This window comes from Hypanus sabinus, chromosome 17 (genome assembly GCF_030144855.1).
Source record: "Hypanus sabinus isolate sHypSab1 chromosome 17, sHypSab1.hap1, whole genome shotgun sequence".
Taxonomy (NCBI): Eukaryota; Metazoa; Chordata; class Chondrichthyes; order Myliobatiformes; family Dasyatidae; genus Hypanus; species Hypanus sabinus.
In genome coordinates this window covers 15957801-15975609 of record NC_082722.1, presented here as the reverse complement: position 1 = coordinate 15975609, position 17809 = coordinate 15957801, and the positions used below count along the sequence as shown (strand labels likewise).

Below are 17809 nucleotides of genomic sequence, written 5' to 3'. Positions count from 1 at the left end.
TTCTGGGACTCTTTCTCTTCATGATTTTTATGACGTGGATGTGGAAGTCGAGGGACGGGTTAGTAAATTTGCTGATGACACAAAGGTTGGGGATGTTGTGGACAGTGTGGAGGGCTGTCAGAGGTTACAGTGGAACATCGATAGGATGCAAAACTGGGCTGAAAAGTGGCAGGTGGACTTCAACCCAGATAAATGTGAGAAGGTTCATTTTGGTAAGTCAAATATGATGGCAGAATATACTATTAATGGTAAGACTCTTGGCAGTGCGGAGGACCAGAAGAACCTTGGGGTCTGTGTCCGTAGGACATTCAAAGCTGCTGCGCAGGTTGATTGTGTGGTTAAGAAGCCATACGGTGCACTGGCCTTCATCAACTATGGGACTGAGTTCAAGAGCCGAAAGGTAATGTTACAACTATACAGGACCCTGGTCAGCCCCACTTGGGAGTACTGTGCTCGGTTCTGGTCACCTCACTACATGAAGGATGTGGAAACTATAGAAAGGATGCAGAGGAGATTTACACAGATGTTGCCTGGGTTGGGAAGCATGCCTTATGAGTATAGGCTGAGTGAGCTTGGCCTTTTCGCCCCGGAGCAACAGAGGATAAGAAGTGACCTGATAGAGGCGTATAAGGTGAGAGACATCCGTCAGAGGCTTTTTCCCTAGGGCTGAAATGGCTGACACAGAAGGGTATTAAGGTGCTTGGAAGTAGGTAGAGAGGGGATGTCAGGGGTAAGTTTTGTTTGTTTTTTTTTAACAACGCAGAGTGAGTGAGTGGAATGGGCTGCCGGCAACGGTGGTGGAGTTGGATACGATAGGGTCTTTTAAGAGATTCCTGGATAGGTACATAGAGCTCAGAAAAATAGAGGGCTATGGGTAACCTTAGCTAATTTCTAAAGTAAGTACATGTTCAGCACAGCATTGTGTGCTAAAGGACCTGTATTGTGATGTGGGTTTTCTATGTTTTTCCATGTTTTCTAAAAGGCACAAACACCACCACCACACAGAAGAAATTTGGCACAATAGCAATCTAAATTCCAAATGAAGCACTAAACTTTATATGCTAATGATTTCTTTTAAATGGAGCAGCTGTATATTCAGCTGGCTATTTGACTAAGCACTGCTATTTATTCATCAGGCATGGATTAACCAAATTGAAGCCTCCCATTTACTTTAGCAAGGAAAGACATGAATCTTTAAGTTGCTAGCTTATAGAGACAACCTTCGTGAACATGATCAGCACCATCATCATAATTCACCTTATCTGTTCCTCTACCTAGTTATGATTTGCACTGCCATTTGAAGTTATAATAAAAACAGAGGAGGTAGAATGGCTCCCTGGAATTTGTTTTATTCCTTTCACCTTCAGCTATCAACTAAAGTCACCAGTACAGCTCCTTTTGCTTTGACCTCCAATTCTAAGCAGTTAATGGCGTTCCCCGCCCTTCACAGATAGATGATGGTTTGATTGCAATACAACTTGTTGCTTTCCAAATTCTTAGCACATGCAGCAATACTTACTTCCAGTCACGGGAAATGAAGTACTGCAGCTCCAGTAGGCGATGCTCACACTCCTCCACCATCTTTTCTGTGTACAGGTGCTCCATGAGACATGAGAGGATCCTGCCAGTAGAAAATAGAGTAAACATCAACATCTTAAAACCTGCTGCCCAATTTATTTCCTGAGTGGCCTCTGGTAAAGTACAAAGCTATCAAGATGAGCAACCTTTCATCAACAAATTCAGTCACAAAAGTTTATTTACAATCAAATCCTATTACTATGTTAATTTGTTCAAGTGCCCAGCATCTTTTCAATTTAACAATGAGCATTCTCTCTTCTTAATATAACTTTATAGTTCAATACAGTTGTTAAGGATTTCAGAAAAGATAGCTTTTTACTTGAATCCAAAATCATCATTGTCAACATACATAATTTTCACTTGGAGCTATTGCAAAGCAAAAAGAATGCATAATCTAACAGAAATTAATGGTGTGGCGGCAGTCATATAATTAAGTCAGAAATTAAATGGGACTGAATTTGCACAGCTTGATATTGCATCCCTGCTTACATGAAAACTGTTATAAGTCAGGCATAGTCTGAAAAGTGGAAAGAAACAACCACCAGTATTACATCATGAGTATTGAAAACTAGTGAGCATCTAACCACCACCTCCTCAACATTCAATGATGTTACCCACAAATCTGCCACCCTTTTAACACCCTGGAGGAGTGGTCATTGTCCAGCTGAAAAGAAGTACGGTAGGTAGATATTTTGTCACAACTAACAATCCCCTAGGTTTTCACTCATTACAAACTATCAGCCAGAAATGTGGAATTCTCTCCACTTGTCTGATGACCCCAGTGCCATGAAAATAACCTTAATACCATTCAAAACAAAGTAGCCTCTCATAAGCATGCACTCCCTTCATTTAAAAAAAACACTCATCTGGATTGCAATGTATGCTGTCTACAAAATTCACAGCGTATAGACGGAGCATCCACCACTAACTCCCATGCCTGTAACCTTCATAATCTAATGGAAGACCAGCAGACATCACTGGTACCCAACTCCAAATCGAACGATTCTGATCTGGGAATACTGCTTAATATTTTACTCGCCTTTGCCCAGCACGCCTACAGAGAACCAAGTCAGTTCATTGGTTAATATCCACCCCTGCAGATTGAAATTTGGAATCAGCACAGAACCAGAGGTTGAAAGCATCAGACCCCCTTCACTGCCACTGGACTCACTGAATCCATTGGTGAAGCAGTGACTACTGAAAGTGATGACCATGACTTTTAAAAGAGGTTCAACCACCTTTGATTAATGAGGAAAAAATCTGCACAAGTTTGTTTCAAATTATATTTTAATCTCTGGTACTTTGAAGTGTTTTTGGTGTTAAATCTAGTTTTCAAAATTAGCAACATTTTATTCTCTGTTAGAAGATAATCAATGCCTTTTGGGATTAGGGCTGAGGCAGCAAGTCAGATCCATAACATTGCTCCTGGAAGTCCCTACCTAACATCACTATGAGACTAGTTCATGAAGCAACATCATCACATTTCCAAGATCAATTAAGGATGGGCAATAAACATTGGCCTTGCCAGTTCATGCAGTTCCACCACATGCAAGTAAACCAAATCTGAACTCCCAATGCCATTATCTCAACTTTGCTTTGAGGACCTCTTCAAGAGGCATGTCCTCAAGATGGCATCCATCAGTAAGGACCCTCGCCATCTGGTAGATGCCCTCTTTTTACCATCACGAAGGAGGTACAGGAGATCCACACTCAATGTTTCAGAAGCAGCTTCTTCCTCTCTGTCATCAACTGTCAAGTAGTTCATAAATTCATGAATATTACTTTTTTGCACTGATTATTTAATTAGTAATTCATAATGGCTTTATGTCTTTACACTGTACTGCTGTTACAAAAACAACACATTTCATGCTCTGCAAGAGAGTGGAACTTCTACAGATATGCCATGGAGAGCATTCTAACTGGCTGCATTACCACCTGGTATGAAGAGGGTGCAGCCCAGGATCAGAAAAGGCTGCATAAAGTTGTCAACTCAGCCTGCTCCATCGTGGGCACTACTCACCCCACCATCAAGGACATCTTCAAAAAGTGATGCCTCAAAAAGGTGGCATCCATCATGAAGGACCCCTAGCACCCAGACTTTGTCCTCTTCTCATTACTACCATCAGGGAGGTAGTGTAGGACCCCAGAGACACAATCAATTCCCCTCCACCACTGATTTTTGAATGGTCATTGAACCCATGAACACTACCTCAGTATTTTATTTCTCTTTTTGTGCTACTTATTTTTTAATGTATATTTCTTCTTCTTGTAATTTATAGTGTATTTTATGTACTGTACTATACTGCTGAAACAAAACAACAAATTCCATCTCATACAGTGCATCAGTGATAATAAACCTATTATGGTATAACTCACTGTGTGCAGTTTTCCTTCCTGTGAGCAACAACTTTACTATGGGCTATGAACTCTTTGAATTCAGTAGCTCCTTCTTCCAGAAAATCGCAATCTCTGGTCATATTAGTCTGGTCTGCATAGGACCAGATCATGAATCCTGGTGCTACCAATGTTAAAGTCAAACACCACCCCCTCTTCCTCCCTCCACACCCCACCACAACCACAACAACCTGTTATTTCAACTTTACTGGCAATGTATGATGCCTGACTTCCCTTCATTATGAAAGAATATTGGAATAAAATTTAAGGTTAAACAAAACATGAGTTGATTTTAATTGGCTAAGGTCTTGGAAACTGAACAACATACAATTACATGGCAAAACAACTTCAGAATTTCAAACTCTAGTCCAAAAGTCAAAAGCAACAACATATTGCTTCCTTCCAAATGTTAAGAATGTTTCAGGTTTATGCACGAACACACTATTCCTGCAAACAACATAACCAAACTCACCAGGTAGGTTAATCTATAAACACATCCATTCAACTGATAGAATCACAGCTGATGTTTTCATCATCAGTACCAGGTCATCATCAGTATGACCCAAAGAGAGATGAGCATTAGTGAGAGATGGCCAAGAGACAGGAAAGTATTAGGGTTACAATTAGTACAAAGTCATTGCACAAAGTCATTGCACAAATAACAGGTCAGTAACCTTACAGCAAATAAATTTTCTTAGTTACACAAAGCAGACTGCTGGTTTCAAGAAGTATTTCCAAATCCAAGATAGTTTTGGAAATAATTAACAGGTTTCTCCTCCATTTGAATTTGAGACTAGCTATAGGCCACCCTTCTTCCAGAGATTTCTCACTGTCAAGGGCCTCCCAACTAATCTGCTCATCACCCCAATAATCTGGAGCATAAAACATTGCAGCACAGTACTAGCTCTGCAGCCCACAATGCTATAGCTGTCAACACTTCCCTCATCATTTCCAACCAATTTTTTTTTACTCTCCCTCACCTCTAAGCACCTCCCCATCTCCACCTCCATCCCTTTTTGCCTCCCAAATTCACACCATGATAAAAGTTTTCAAAGAAATGTTGTTGTAGGAAATGTAAATGCAAAGACTATGTAATACATTCTAATTATTTTCCTGACTTTTAATATATTGGATCTCCAAAGAGAACTTCTTCACTTTTCCATAAGCCAATAGTAGTACTAGATTCTATCTGCCTGAATAAAAAACACAGCAGACCATTATCAAATTTTATTTGAAGTGGCCAATCCATCATGTGAAACAGAGCCAAAATCTGATTCTCTGCCTTCCTTACTACTCTGTTGACTATACAGATGTATTTTCTTTCTACTAAGCCTCCCGAGTTTGCCTTGTCATTATTTGTAAATGTAATTGTGCAGACCCGCACAAGTCTATAGATCAATGTGTGGTATACACAACATGCATGACATGTTCCATACTGCATTGTTCGATGCAGCAGTTTAATAATTGTCTGCTTGTATTTTATATACTTCTATACAAGTGACTACATACTATGCTCCCTAGTGCACACAGTATGTACTGTATATGCAGTTGTTCAGTGTGTTCCCCTGTTTACACAGGTATGATTCTGGAAGCTTCTCTTGTTGCAGTATTATTTCAGTAAGCACTTTTATTTGACTCTTATTTACAAATTTGAATGGAATTTTCCTTTTTGATGGGTATAAAAGAGCTGACCACGAGCCCAGCACCATCTTAATCTTTGTTTTTAAGTCTTCTGCTACTAGTTTCTGCTCCTATTACTATTCGTTTCAATGTCTTTATGTTCTATTAATGCTTAATCAAATGATTATGAAGCAACAAGTTTGGTGCCTCTTTCCTGACTTCTGGATTAAAACATCAGAATTCAACAACACTGTGTTACTAAATTTTGATAACTGGCTGAAGTTCTAAAATCAGAAATCTTCATCCCAATCAATTTTATCTCCTAAAAGTCAAAGATTTAAGTAAACTTCTTAAAGCATTCGATATACTCTGCTTGATACATTCTGGTAAAACAGCAGAGTGTTAAATATTTTCAAAACATTTTTAAATGGTCTGTTCATTAAGTGGGCTAGTGGCAAAATTAGATTTTCTGCCTGCCCATCTTCTCCCTTAGGAGAGGTACCATAATTATGAAAGTCCTTTGGAGGCTAATTGCTTTGGCTAAGAGAAATGTAATCTCCAATTTACTGTCAGTATAAAATTAATCCTCTACTTACTTTGGGAAATGGCTGAATTGTGAAAGTCAGAAACACTGCAGGAAATATCCAACTTATTACCTCTTTTTAATGTTTACTTTTCAAGGTATGATACTTACAAGTTCCCCATCATGTTCTATTATTGTTCTCCCCCACCCCCCAAGAATTTGGATTGTCCATAGCAGAGATTATCTGCTGACAGAAGGCTAAGAGATTTCAGGTTCAAGAGACTTGAAACCTGCTTCATCAATTGAGTAGGCAGTTAGAAATTCAGCAGAACGCAAGAGCATCTGCAGAGTCATCCCAGTGCAGAAATCTCTATAGATTAACTTGCAGAACGTTCAGTCATTCTGAGGTTCACCAGAATGATCCTGGGTATAAAAGACCTAATGTAAAGTACTGTGCAAACGTCTCAGGCACATACATATAGCTAGATTGCCTAAGACTTTTGCATAGTACTGTATTGTCAATGTGAAATGGAGAGCCAGTGTGTAAATCTGGCAGGAGCAAAGGATGTTGGGAATAGCAAGGGTGGAACACTGTGAGAGGGGTGCGGGACAGGTGGCAGAGAAGTATTGCCAGGGGTAGGGGCTGGCATGGGAGCAGACTCACCCAGCCGAGACATCAAGGTCATTTGATTCCAAACAATTAGCTTATTGTTCATTAATGTCTCTCTGGTATCCACGCTCCCTTCCCGTTTCCCAAACATGATTACCCTCTCTCTGCCTCTTTCCCACTCTCAGTCCCCAGTAGAAACCCATATCAAAAATCAGGTTTATCATTCACGTTATGATTTTTGTTTTGCAGCAGCAGCACAATGCAATGCATAAAATTTTGACAGTACTGTGCAAAAAGTTTTATACACGTGCCTAAGACTTTTGCACAATACTATATGATGTGCGCTTGATGGCTTTGGGCCTGCACTCACTGGAGCTTAGAAGAATGAAGGGGGATCTCATTGAAAGCTATCAAATATTGAAAGGCCTAGATAGAGTGAACATGATATTTCCAATAGTGGGGAAGACTAAAACCAGAGGACACAGCCTCCAAGAACAATGATGACCTTATAGAACATAAATAAAGAGGAATTTCATTAGCCAGAGGGTGGCAAATCTATGTAATACATTTACATGGACTGCAGTGGAGGCCATGTCATTAGGTATATTTAAAGTGGAGGTTAATAGGTTCTTGATTATTAAGGGTGACAAATGTTACATCAACTGACCACCCAAAATATTATGAAAGGGAACTTCAATATTTTCTGTTTGTACAATAAAATACTTGCAGAATTCACTCCTAAAAGCTCTAGCTTTAGGGTTATGCCTTGTGAACTTGATGTTGATTTGAAATTCCAAATGTTTGTTGCATTCAGTACATTTAGAATGTACTGAAGTGTAACATCTCATGCAGAAACTTCATGAACACCATTTTGAAACAATAATTTCTGTTTCCCTACACAATGGACAAATACATTCTTACTCTGACTTACATGGGATCTCCATTGCGGATGTGTTTGCAAGCTGTTTGGATGACTGACTCACAGGCTTCATTCAATGCTCGATCAATGCGGTAGTCTGCACCAGGGTCCGTTTCTTGAATTAGGGTCTGAAGCTGGATTTGGAGCAGAAAGGGCTTTAAGGTACACAATCTAGCTAAAATGCCAATCAATAAAGCAGTATAGAGCAGTTTATCCTATCCTATTCTTTGGATCTCCTTTTTACTGCATAACAAGCTCAGGAGCTAATTCTTCATGCTATTTATGGTGAATTCAGTGCACTTCAGACTATTTCCAATGAGACAAAACCTTTGATATCTAGACTGTTTAGTAGAATATATCAATAGTCTCTTGGTCAAAACAATGATATTCAATGCAGTCAAACAGCTACTTACTTCATCATTCATTACCAGATGGTGTTCTACTTAGAATAACCCTTTCCAGAGTTTTATTTTGAAAAAGGAATGAGTCAAGAATGATAAAATAAACATAGAATGGGTTCAACTGCTGCTAAAAAAAATCATATGCCTCATTACAAGCATGTCCTTTTGGGTTAATATTTATTTGGAGATTCAGCACAGTAACAGGCCCTTCTGGCCCAATGAGCTTAAGCCACCCAATTACACCTTTGAGATCAATTAACCTACTAACTCGCTAGACTTTGGAATTGGGAAGAAACTGGAGGGAAACAAAGGGAAAATGTACAAACTCCTTACAGACAGAAGGAATTGAACCAGGGTCGCTGGCACTATAACAGCATTACTCTAATCGCTACACTACCATGCCTCGGTTGATACAGGTGCCCCCCACCTTTACAAAGGCAGAGCATTCCTATGAAACCTTTCCTAAGCTGAAATGGCATAAAGCAAAGAACCATTCATTTATATGGGAAAAAATTTTGTAAAAGCGAAAATCCTCTTGTATTCCGAAAACAGGTTACTAATGTAGGTCTTTTGTAAAAACGAAGTGGCGTAAAGCGAACATTCATAAAGCAGGGGACACCTGTACACCACATGGAGAGGAATCAGATATTGGTGTGTCAGAGTTAGTCAGACTTCATTTGTGGTTCTGTTTTTATTTCTTTAGAGATACAGCACAGTAACAAGTTTTTCTGGCCCAGTGAACTAACCATAGGTCTTTGGAACTTGGGGGCAAACTGGAAGAAATCATGCAGTCATGAGGAGCACATATAAACTCCATATAGAAAGCGGCAGAGTTGAACCTTGGTCACTGGCACTGTAATGGCATTATACTACCGTACCGCATGAGTTTTCCTTCAGAACCTTTTGCAACAAAGTGATGCCATCTTCTAATATATCAATAAAATCAAAAACTGACAGCTGTGCTGACAGCTTTGCTTGGGAAACAATGCAAGCTACCTTTGCATGTGTTTTTTAGGATTGTCCCATGAACCACTTCAGACAATGATCATCTTTACTTCAGAGCTTAAATAGTGTAAAACAATATGATACTAATCTCATGTTGATGATACTAATTAACTAGCGATATGCATGTTAAAAGAACAATTTTCATATCCTTCGAAAATACTTACGGCCTGCTGACAGTTCTGCCCCAGATTGCCCTTGTCTCCTCGCCCTAGCCTCATCAAGCAGTGTAACGTCCGTCCTTTTCGGTGCAGCCCTGAACAGTGGAGTTCAATCTCAGTGCGACAATGAAGAACTATCTCTGGACTTAGTGAGAAATCTTCCATCAGCATTCTACGATAATCCAGCATCTCGCCTTGGCAGTCACCGCTCACCTGTCGACCTGCCAGTAGGAGAGGAAAATGCAGAGTAAAACCCAACACAAATCAAATGTTGTGGATAAGCTCACTATTGCCAATTCTGTAACCAGAGTGCATACCCACACTAAATTCTTTGAATTCATCAACAGTTTGAACATTTCACTGCAAGATGCAGAATTTTGGCAGTATCTCCATTGTACCAACAATAAAGTGGAAATAAGGAATTAGAGAAATTAATTAAGAGATGGAAACATAGATGAAAATTTTGGAGCACAAACTCACTGTTAACCACCTGCCTGATATGAACATTAGTGGGTATATATATTTTTTTCAATATCCCATTTATTTTTTGTTCTGATGTACAAGCAACAAACAAAAAACTTTTCTCGGTATGAACCTGCAGCTGCTCCATGTTTTTATCTCGTTTCACTGACCTCAAACTCAGTATAAGACCTCCCACAAATATTAAAAGGATTATTGATATAGGTCATTTACCTCCCAAGACTCTCCCACCATTTAATAAGACTATGACTTATCCATAACTCCATACAGCCAGACTTGCCTTCTGATCCTTAATCCTTTGCTTAATTGAAGAAAATCCAACCTCTATTTAAAAATCAACAATTAATCAATTGGATTTTCCTAAGTTTTCCAAACACCTAGTACTGACTCCATGGACAAGAGGTTGTTTAAACATGTTATTTCATAAGTAGACGCCTATTTTAAAGACTTCCTGGTGTATCACAGTGTGAAATGAAACAATGTTGTAAATATTGTATATTAATATGAAGGCTACAAAGGAGATACAACATTTATTAAATGTATTTAAGATGACAAGATCACTAAGTAAAACGTTATGGTCAAATCAAAAATAAGACAAACAGTCTACTGGAGGAACTCAGCAGCCTGAGCTGTGTGTGTGGGGGGAACAGAGAAATTGTTAATGTTTTGGATCCAAATTGAGTTTACTGTCTTCTTCCTAAGCACGGATAAAAAAAAATTACAAAAATTGCAGGCATGTATCATATATCAAACGTTTACAAGAAAATAATAAATTAAGTATAAATAAATATGGTGCAGACCTACATCAAGACAGGCTGCAAAATATTTGTTCACACTTAATTATGCTTAAAACTTGCAAAATATGAAAGGACACTAAATTAGATTGTGGTCAGACAGATCAAGTACATTAAATCTATTAGGAATGTGACAATGAAGTATAGTGCATGAAACAACACTAAGAGCCAGAAGGAACAAAAGAGATGAAACATTCAAATTAGCTTTGTTGCTAATTCAAGTGATCAGTTCCTGGCAACTACCATAAAGTCAATCTCTGAGAAAACAAAGGATAAGGAATAACTTAATCTACAGAAAAGACAATAATAGACCATAAATATTTTTTTAAAAAAGAAACCAGTAGGATGGTGCTGATAATTGATAGCAGATAAGATCAAAGAAAAAAACATTCAAGGTAGTGGTATGAGAGTGAATACAAAGAGAAGGAAATGAACCTGCAGTCAACAGGATACTGCAGAAGGAAAAGAGACCTGCACCACAATTGATCAAAGGGGCAAGCCTATGAGGATAGGAGCTGAATTTAAGAATCTTCTTTGGTAAGTGCCATTTCTTTGTATATTAGTATCTTAATGTACAGGATGTGATCCTAAAAGTAGGAGCATTAATGTAATCAGCACTATCAGGAGTCATGATAACATTAAGTTCAAAAACCGCAGGCTTCATTCAAAATGAGGGTCAGGTTCACCTTTAAGGCATCTCCAGTTAGGGAAGTAAGCTGAAAAGGAAGAATTAAAGCTTCTATTCTATATTTGAGTGGAAATGGGGCAGGCAGAAAGAAGATTGGGAATTTATCATACTGGCAGACAGCATGCTTCAAGTTTGGGTAAATCTGTCTTGAAAATTTACTCTATGTTCAATATTATTCTGGTAAATCTATTTTTCATGCCGTCTAAGGTAAGTAAATTTGGTGACCAGAAATGTTCTTGGTATTACAGATGTAATCTGATAGGGCCCTTGCAATGCTGATAATTTAAAGTATGTCCCTTTGTATTATAATCCTCTACATATTTGTCAACTTTTTATTATTATTCTGCAACTGTAAGGCATATAAACTGACTTCTAAGTTTGTGTATTTTCTAAATGCTTCTAAAGATACTTAGAGGCAATATCCAAATTAAAATTGACTGCAAGGGCAGCGAAATTCTGAAACCTGTATTTGGTTTCTGGTAGCTTTCTTATCTAGCTTTTAGGTGGCTGAGGTTCCAGCTAGCACAAATTTTGATTACTTCATTATTCTAAGTTCTTGATACAGCCACTTTCCTAAGCCAAAGCACAGAAATGCATTCCTAAATCCAATTGAATATTAGTTTTAAAACTGCATCACAACTTCAACATAAACAATGTATAACTCTTGGTTCAGACTACTAGCTGAAATACAGATCATAAATTGCATTTATTAACACTTACCCCTGTGCACAGAAGATTCCAAACAGAGCAGCAAGTAGGAAAGCCGAGCCTCACGGGCACGTGGCAAGTTCTCTGCATTGCACCGATATTTTCGGAGGTCAGCCTTGCAAGCCTTGGCTAGGGAGTAACTCACTTTGTAATCCTGAGCGATCAGCTTCTGTCTTGTTGTAAGTGCCTCACGACACTAAACAGGAAAGTCATGAAACAGCCTTTTACATCTGATACAGAAATTTTAACATCAAAAACTGCAGCAGTATGCAGGATGGCACCTAAAGTTTAAACATTATGACAAATCAAAATATCAAATAGTTAAAAATAAATTTAATATGATCATACCAGAGAGCAAGGCCAAAACCAATCTATCCAACGCCTTGCCTTGCATATTTCTTGAAGTCTCATCGAGCTCTACATCTCAGCTTTCACATTGCTTTTTAATTAGCCTACAGACAGGTGATCTCCTTATGCAGCAGCTCTGATAACAGAAATTCTCCCTTACAGAATTCTCAATTAAGACAAAAAATCTGAGATATAGAATAAAAAAATAGCTCTTACTGAATGTGGGTGTCAATTTTTATTTTGCTTTCAGCTTGCACTCCTTGGTGCAAGAAAATGTAACAAAGTATCACAACACTGATGGTTCACAGGAAATGCTACACACAGGGGTTAACATCATAATACACGGGTTCATCTGTATTCCAAATGCATCTTCAATAACACAACTGCACCCTCAAAGTTTTTTTAAACCCAGTTCCAACTGGTGGCATTACATTATTTCACTGAACCCTTAGTCACCTATTCAATAACTGGTCTGTATCTGTTCATAGAAAGACAAAGTTCCTTTGTACGTCCTTTAATGCCCCTCTTTCACAATGAACCACAATAAGCCAGAGATTCCCTGGAATCTGTATGAATGTTGAATTCTTCAAAGTGTTTTAGGCCTTAAACCTTTTTCTCTACCCAGCTGGTAATCTCTTTCCAAGACAGAAAACGGAATAGAGTGTTTGTCCCAGGAGTCTGGTGTTGGTTATGCAAGTAACATGGCCTGTCCAACAAAGCCAAAAATTACAACAAAAGCTCCAATGCTGGGAACAATGGCATAAAAGAGGACACAGACATTAGTTTGCTTATCATTTGGAAGATTTTGATTTACAGAGACCGAGGTGCCTGCTGCAGGCAACCCCGGTCTCAAAACAGGGATCACTGCAGTTCATGAGTTTTGTGCCATATCCAACCTCATGTCCTTAAGTAGGAAAATATTCCAGCAAAGGTGTTAGGAAAGATGGTTTCCAGCATTTTAGCTGTCAGCAGGGAAATGATTACTTGTTTTCGTCAACTGACCACATTGACGTGGCAAAAGCTGAGAGGTAGAAAGTGGATGGATACTTTAAAGCAGCAGATTAACTAAATAAGTGAATCATAAAGCATATAGGTTTCAGTAGATCCAAGGCAGAATTGTGAACATTTTAACAACCAGTTGATCCTCAAGTGTTTGAAAGAAGTGAATTTGTACTGAAACTCAAAAATACTATGTGAAAGACTAGTTTACAATCTCTGATTTCCTGGCAATCCCAATGAATTGAGGAACTTAGGATATAATTTTTAAAATGGATTGATGATGGCATCAGAATAGGAGGGATTATCTGAAGTCTTAACATGTACAATTTACAATTAACAATTTCAGGCTGCTCCTTAACTGTGCACTCTAATTCAAGAGTTTTGGAAAAATGAGGCTTAAGCTTTGCTCATTATGGATAAACACTGCGAATGACTTTCAGCATCTGAAACTTGGCACAAAAAAAGCTGCATGTAGTAGCTATGTCTTTTAACAGATACCTATCAAACAAAGCCCACCTGCTTTCCACTTCCTTAACATCTTGGCTGCATTTGTTAACCTTTTTGTTACTGACTAGTTGGCATGTTCCAATCACAAATCTGGGCTTTGAAATAGGTGGAGGGTTTTTAATAAAAAAAAATTTATTGAATTTTCAAATAGGTTACAGAAGGGAAAAAAATTATCAACCCTTCCCCCCCTCCCCCCAACATATCCCCGTAGAAAGAGAAAAAAAAGAGAGAAGAAAAAAGAAAGAATGCCTGGATATCGGAAGATCCCCACATGCTCATGGAGTTCATAATAGCTTCAGTATATATATTTATTTTTTTCCCCAGATAACCAATAATTTTATCTTCGGAGCACCTATATATTTAATCCTATCTTTTGTAAATAAGGGCGCCAAATTTTCAGAAATATTTCATATTTATCTCTTAAATTATAAGTAATTTTTTCAAGTGGAATACAACTAAAAATTTCATTCTTCCAACAATCTATACTTAAGTATGAATCCGATTTCCAAGTAACTGCAATACCCTTTTTTGCTACTGACAATGCAAATTTATGAATTCTTTCTGATATTTATTCAGTTTGGATTTCGGTTTTATCCCTTCAATATCGCCTAGTAAAAATAATGTTGGATTATGTGCAAGTTGTGTTCCAATAAAATTCTTAAATTTGCCCAAAAAGGTTGAATTTTAAAACATGACCAAGTAGAGTGTAAAAAAGTACCAATTTCTTCATTACATCGGAAACATTGATCAGATAAATTTGGGTTTAATTTATTTATTTTTTGTGGTGTAATATATAATTGATGTAAAAAATTATATTGCACTAATCTTAACCGGACATTTGTTGTATTTGTATACTGTCAAGACATAATCTTGACCAACTTGTTTCTTCAATTTTAATATTCAAATCAGTTTCCCATTTTTGTCTTGACATGAATTCCTTGTTTAATTGCCTGTTTTTGAATCAAACTATACATACAAGAAATAAATTTTCTAATTTTTCCTTTTTGAATAGAAGTTTCAATTTCATTAGGTTTCGGCAATAACATTGTTTGACCCAATTTATCTCTTAAATAAGCCCTTAATTGGAAATAACAAAAAAGAGTGTTGTTTGATATTTTGTATTTATTCTTTAATTGATCAAATGACATTAATATACCTCCTTCAAAACAATCTCCTATCTATCTAATCCTTTTTTGAAACCAATTGTATAAAAGTTGGTTATCCATTGTAAAAGGACTAAGTTTATTTTGAATTAAAGGTCTCTTTGCTAATAAAGATTTCTTTATCTCATCATCAACATTTATCTTATCCCATAAATCAATCAAATGTTTTAATATAGGAGATTCTTTCTTTTCCCGTATCCATTTAGATTCCCACATATATATAAAATCTTCTGGTATATTTTCTCCTATTTTATCTAATTCTATTCTAATCCATGCCGGTTTATCGTCATCAAAAAAAGATGCAATAAATCTAAGTTGATTTGCTTTATAATAATTTTTAAAGTTTGGAAGTTGTAACCCTCCTAGGTCAAATTTCCATGTCAATTTTTCCAACGATATTCTTGACATCTTACCTTTCCAAAGGAACTTCCTCACACATTTATTTAACTCTTGAAAAAACTTCTGCGGTAATTGTATTGGTAGTGTTTGGAATAAATATTGTAATCTAGGGAATACATTCATTTTTACAGCATTTACTCTGCCTACTAATGTTATTGGTAACATCATCCATTTATTAAGATCTTCTTGAATTTTTTTCAATAATGGTAAATAATTTAATTTATATAAATTCTTTATATCATTATCAACTCTTATACCTAAATATTTTATACCATTTTTCGGCCATCTAAATTGAGTCAACATTGACTATAATCTCCTTTAGTAAGAGGTAGAATTTCACTTTTATCCCAATTTATTTTGTAGCCTGATATTTTCCCATATTCTTCCAATCTAGAAGATAATTTACCCAGCGAATACAATGGGTTTGTTAAATAAAGCAAAACATAGTCAGCAAATAAATTAATCATATTCTTCCTGGTTAACTCTGAAACCCATAATATCTGGGTCTGTTCTGATTAATTCAGCTAATGGTTCTATCGCCAACACAAATAAAGCAGGTGATAATGGGCAATCTTGTCTAGTTGACCTTGTTAACTGAAATGATTTTGAAATTTGACCATTTGTCACTACTTTAGCTTTGGGATTAGTATTTAAGGTTTTAATCCATTTTATAAAAGATACTCCTAATCCAGATTCTTCCAATACCTTAAATAAAAAATCCCATTCCAATCTATCAAATGTTTTTTTCTGCATCTAAGGCAACTGCCACACTCATTTCCTCCCTCTTTTGTGCCAAATGAATGCTAAGTAACCGAGTTACATTATCTGCCGATTGTCTATTTTTGATAAATCCTGTTTGATCCATATGTATTAATTTTGGTAAGTATTTAGATAATCTATTAGATAACATTTTTGCTATTATTTTGTTTTTTTGGCAATACTATTAAAATAGCTGTCGAAAAAGATTCTGGAAGTTTGTGTTCTTTCCGCTTGGTATATTAACTCCATAAAAGGAGGAATTAGTAAATCTTTAAACTTTTTTAAAAATTCAGGGAGAAAACCATCTTCTCCTGGGGATTTATTACTCTGAAGTGATCCTTCATTGCTTCCCATACTATAAATTTATCATCAACTGAATGTAAATTTGTATCTAAAAAAACTGAATGTTTTTTCATGAAATCACAAAAATTTTGACGTTTTAATAATATTGAATTAAATCTCCATCTGTAAATCGATTCCTCTTTATCCATCATTATCATTGTCATTGTCAAGGGGAATGATCTGACAATATTCTTGCTTTATATTCCATATTTTTCACTCTGTCTTAAATAGTAGTTGATAATAGGAAAAATCTATCCTTGAATAAGTTTTATGTCTATTTGAATAAAATGAGTAATCTCTTTCTTTTGGATTAATTCTTCTCCATATATCAATCAAATTTAAATCTTTCATCAATGATAAAGTTAATTTTGCTACTGTGGCGACCCATTTCCTAGCGTATCCGAACCGACTCACAATTAGATAGCCTACGGGGGTTTGCGAGCACAGAGCTTTGGAGCCTCTGCGCCATGGGGGGCCGGTTGACAGAGGCTTAAAAGTGAGGCTGAAGTTTTCGAATAAAGTTTTTCCTTCGACTGCAGTTACCGACTCTGTGTCGTAATTTTAGCGCTGCGTGTAGCACACCGCTACAATTGGTGACCCCGAAAGTCCAAACGATTTTTGGACCAGAAATGACCGACGCCGCCTCTGTTCATGCGGTTTCGTTGAAACTGCCAGGTTTCTGGACACAGCGCCCGGACCTATGGTTCCAGCAAGCCGAAGCCCAATTCCACGTTCGCCTGATCACCTCAGAAGACACCCGCTACTACTACGTGGTGAGCTCCCTCGACCAGGACACAGCGGCCCAGGTCGCGGAGTTCGTACAGTCGCCCCCGGCAGACGGCAAGTACACGGAATTCAAAGCCCTGCTCCTCAGGACTTTCAGACTCTCTCGGCGCGAGCGGGCTGCCCGTTTACTGCACCTGGATGGCTTGGGCGACAGACCTCCATCGGCTTTAATGAATGAGATGTTGTCTCTCGCCGACGAACACACACCCTGCCTCATGTTTGAGCAGGCATTCCTGGAGCAGCTGCCCGAGGACATACGCCTGCTGCTGTCCGATGCGGATTTCAGTGACCCCCAGAAGGTGGCAGCCCGGGCGGACTTGCTGTGGAACACCAAAAAGGTGAGCAGGGCGTCCATCGCACAGATCACCCAGCCAAGCTCCCGGCAGCAAACCAGTCCAGGCCCGGCCGCAGAGCCCGCCAACCCCCTTCCCAATGAACACTGGTGCTTCTACCACCAGCGGTGGGGCGCAGAAGCCCGCCGTTGTCGCCCGCCCTGCAAGTTCCCGGGAAACGCCAGGGCCAGACGCCGCTGATGGCTACGGCGGCTGGCCATCGGGATAGCCTCCTGTATGTGTGGGATAGAAGGTCGGGACGCCGGTTTTTGGTCGATACTGGGGCTGAGATCAGC

At 38.1% G+C, this 17809-nt stretch overlaps 1 protein-coding gene across 2 annotated transcripts in view; it reads right to left on the bottom strand.

Annotated features, from left to right (window-relative positions):
• Positions 1 to 17809, bottom strand: part of glg1a (golgi glycoprotein 1a) — a 180395-nt gene that overhangs the window by 61144 nt on the left and 101442 nt on the right. For both annotated transcript variants that reach the window (XM_059992598.1, XM_059992599.1), the window contains exons 7-10: positions 11891 to 12074; positions 9215 to 9429; positions 7657 to 7778; positions 1520 to 1621 (exon numbers count right to left, since the gene is read on the bottom strand). In XM_059992598.1, coding sequence (XP_059848581.1) covers positions 1520 to 1621; positions 7657 to 7778; positions 9215 to 9429; positions 11891 to 12074 — 623 coding nt within the window. The remainder of the gene's footprint in view (positions 1 to 1519; positions 1622 to 7656; positions 7779 to 9214; positions 9430 to 11890; positions 12075 to 17809) is intronic.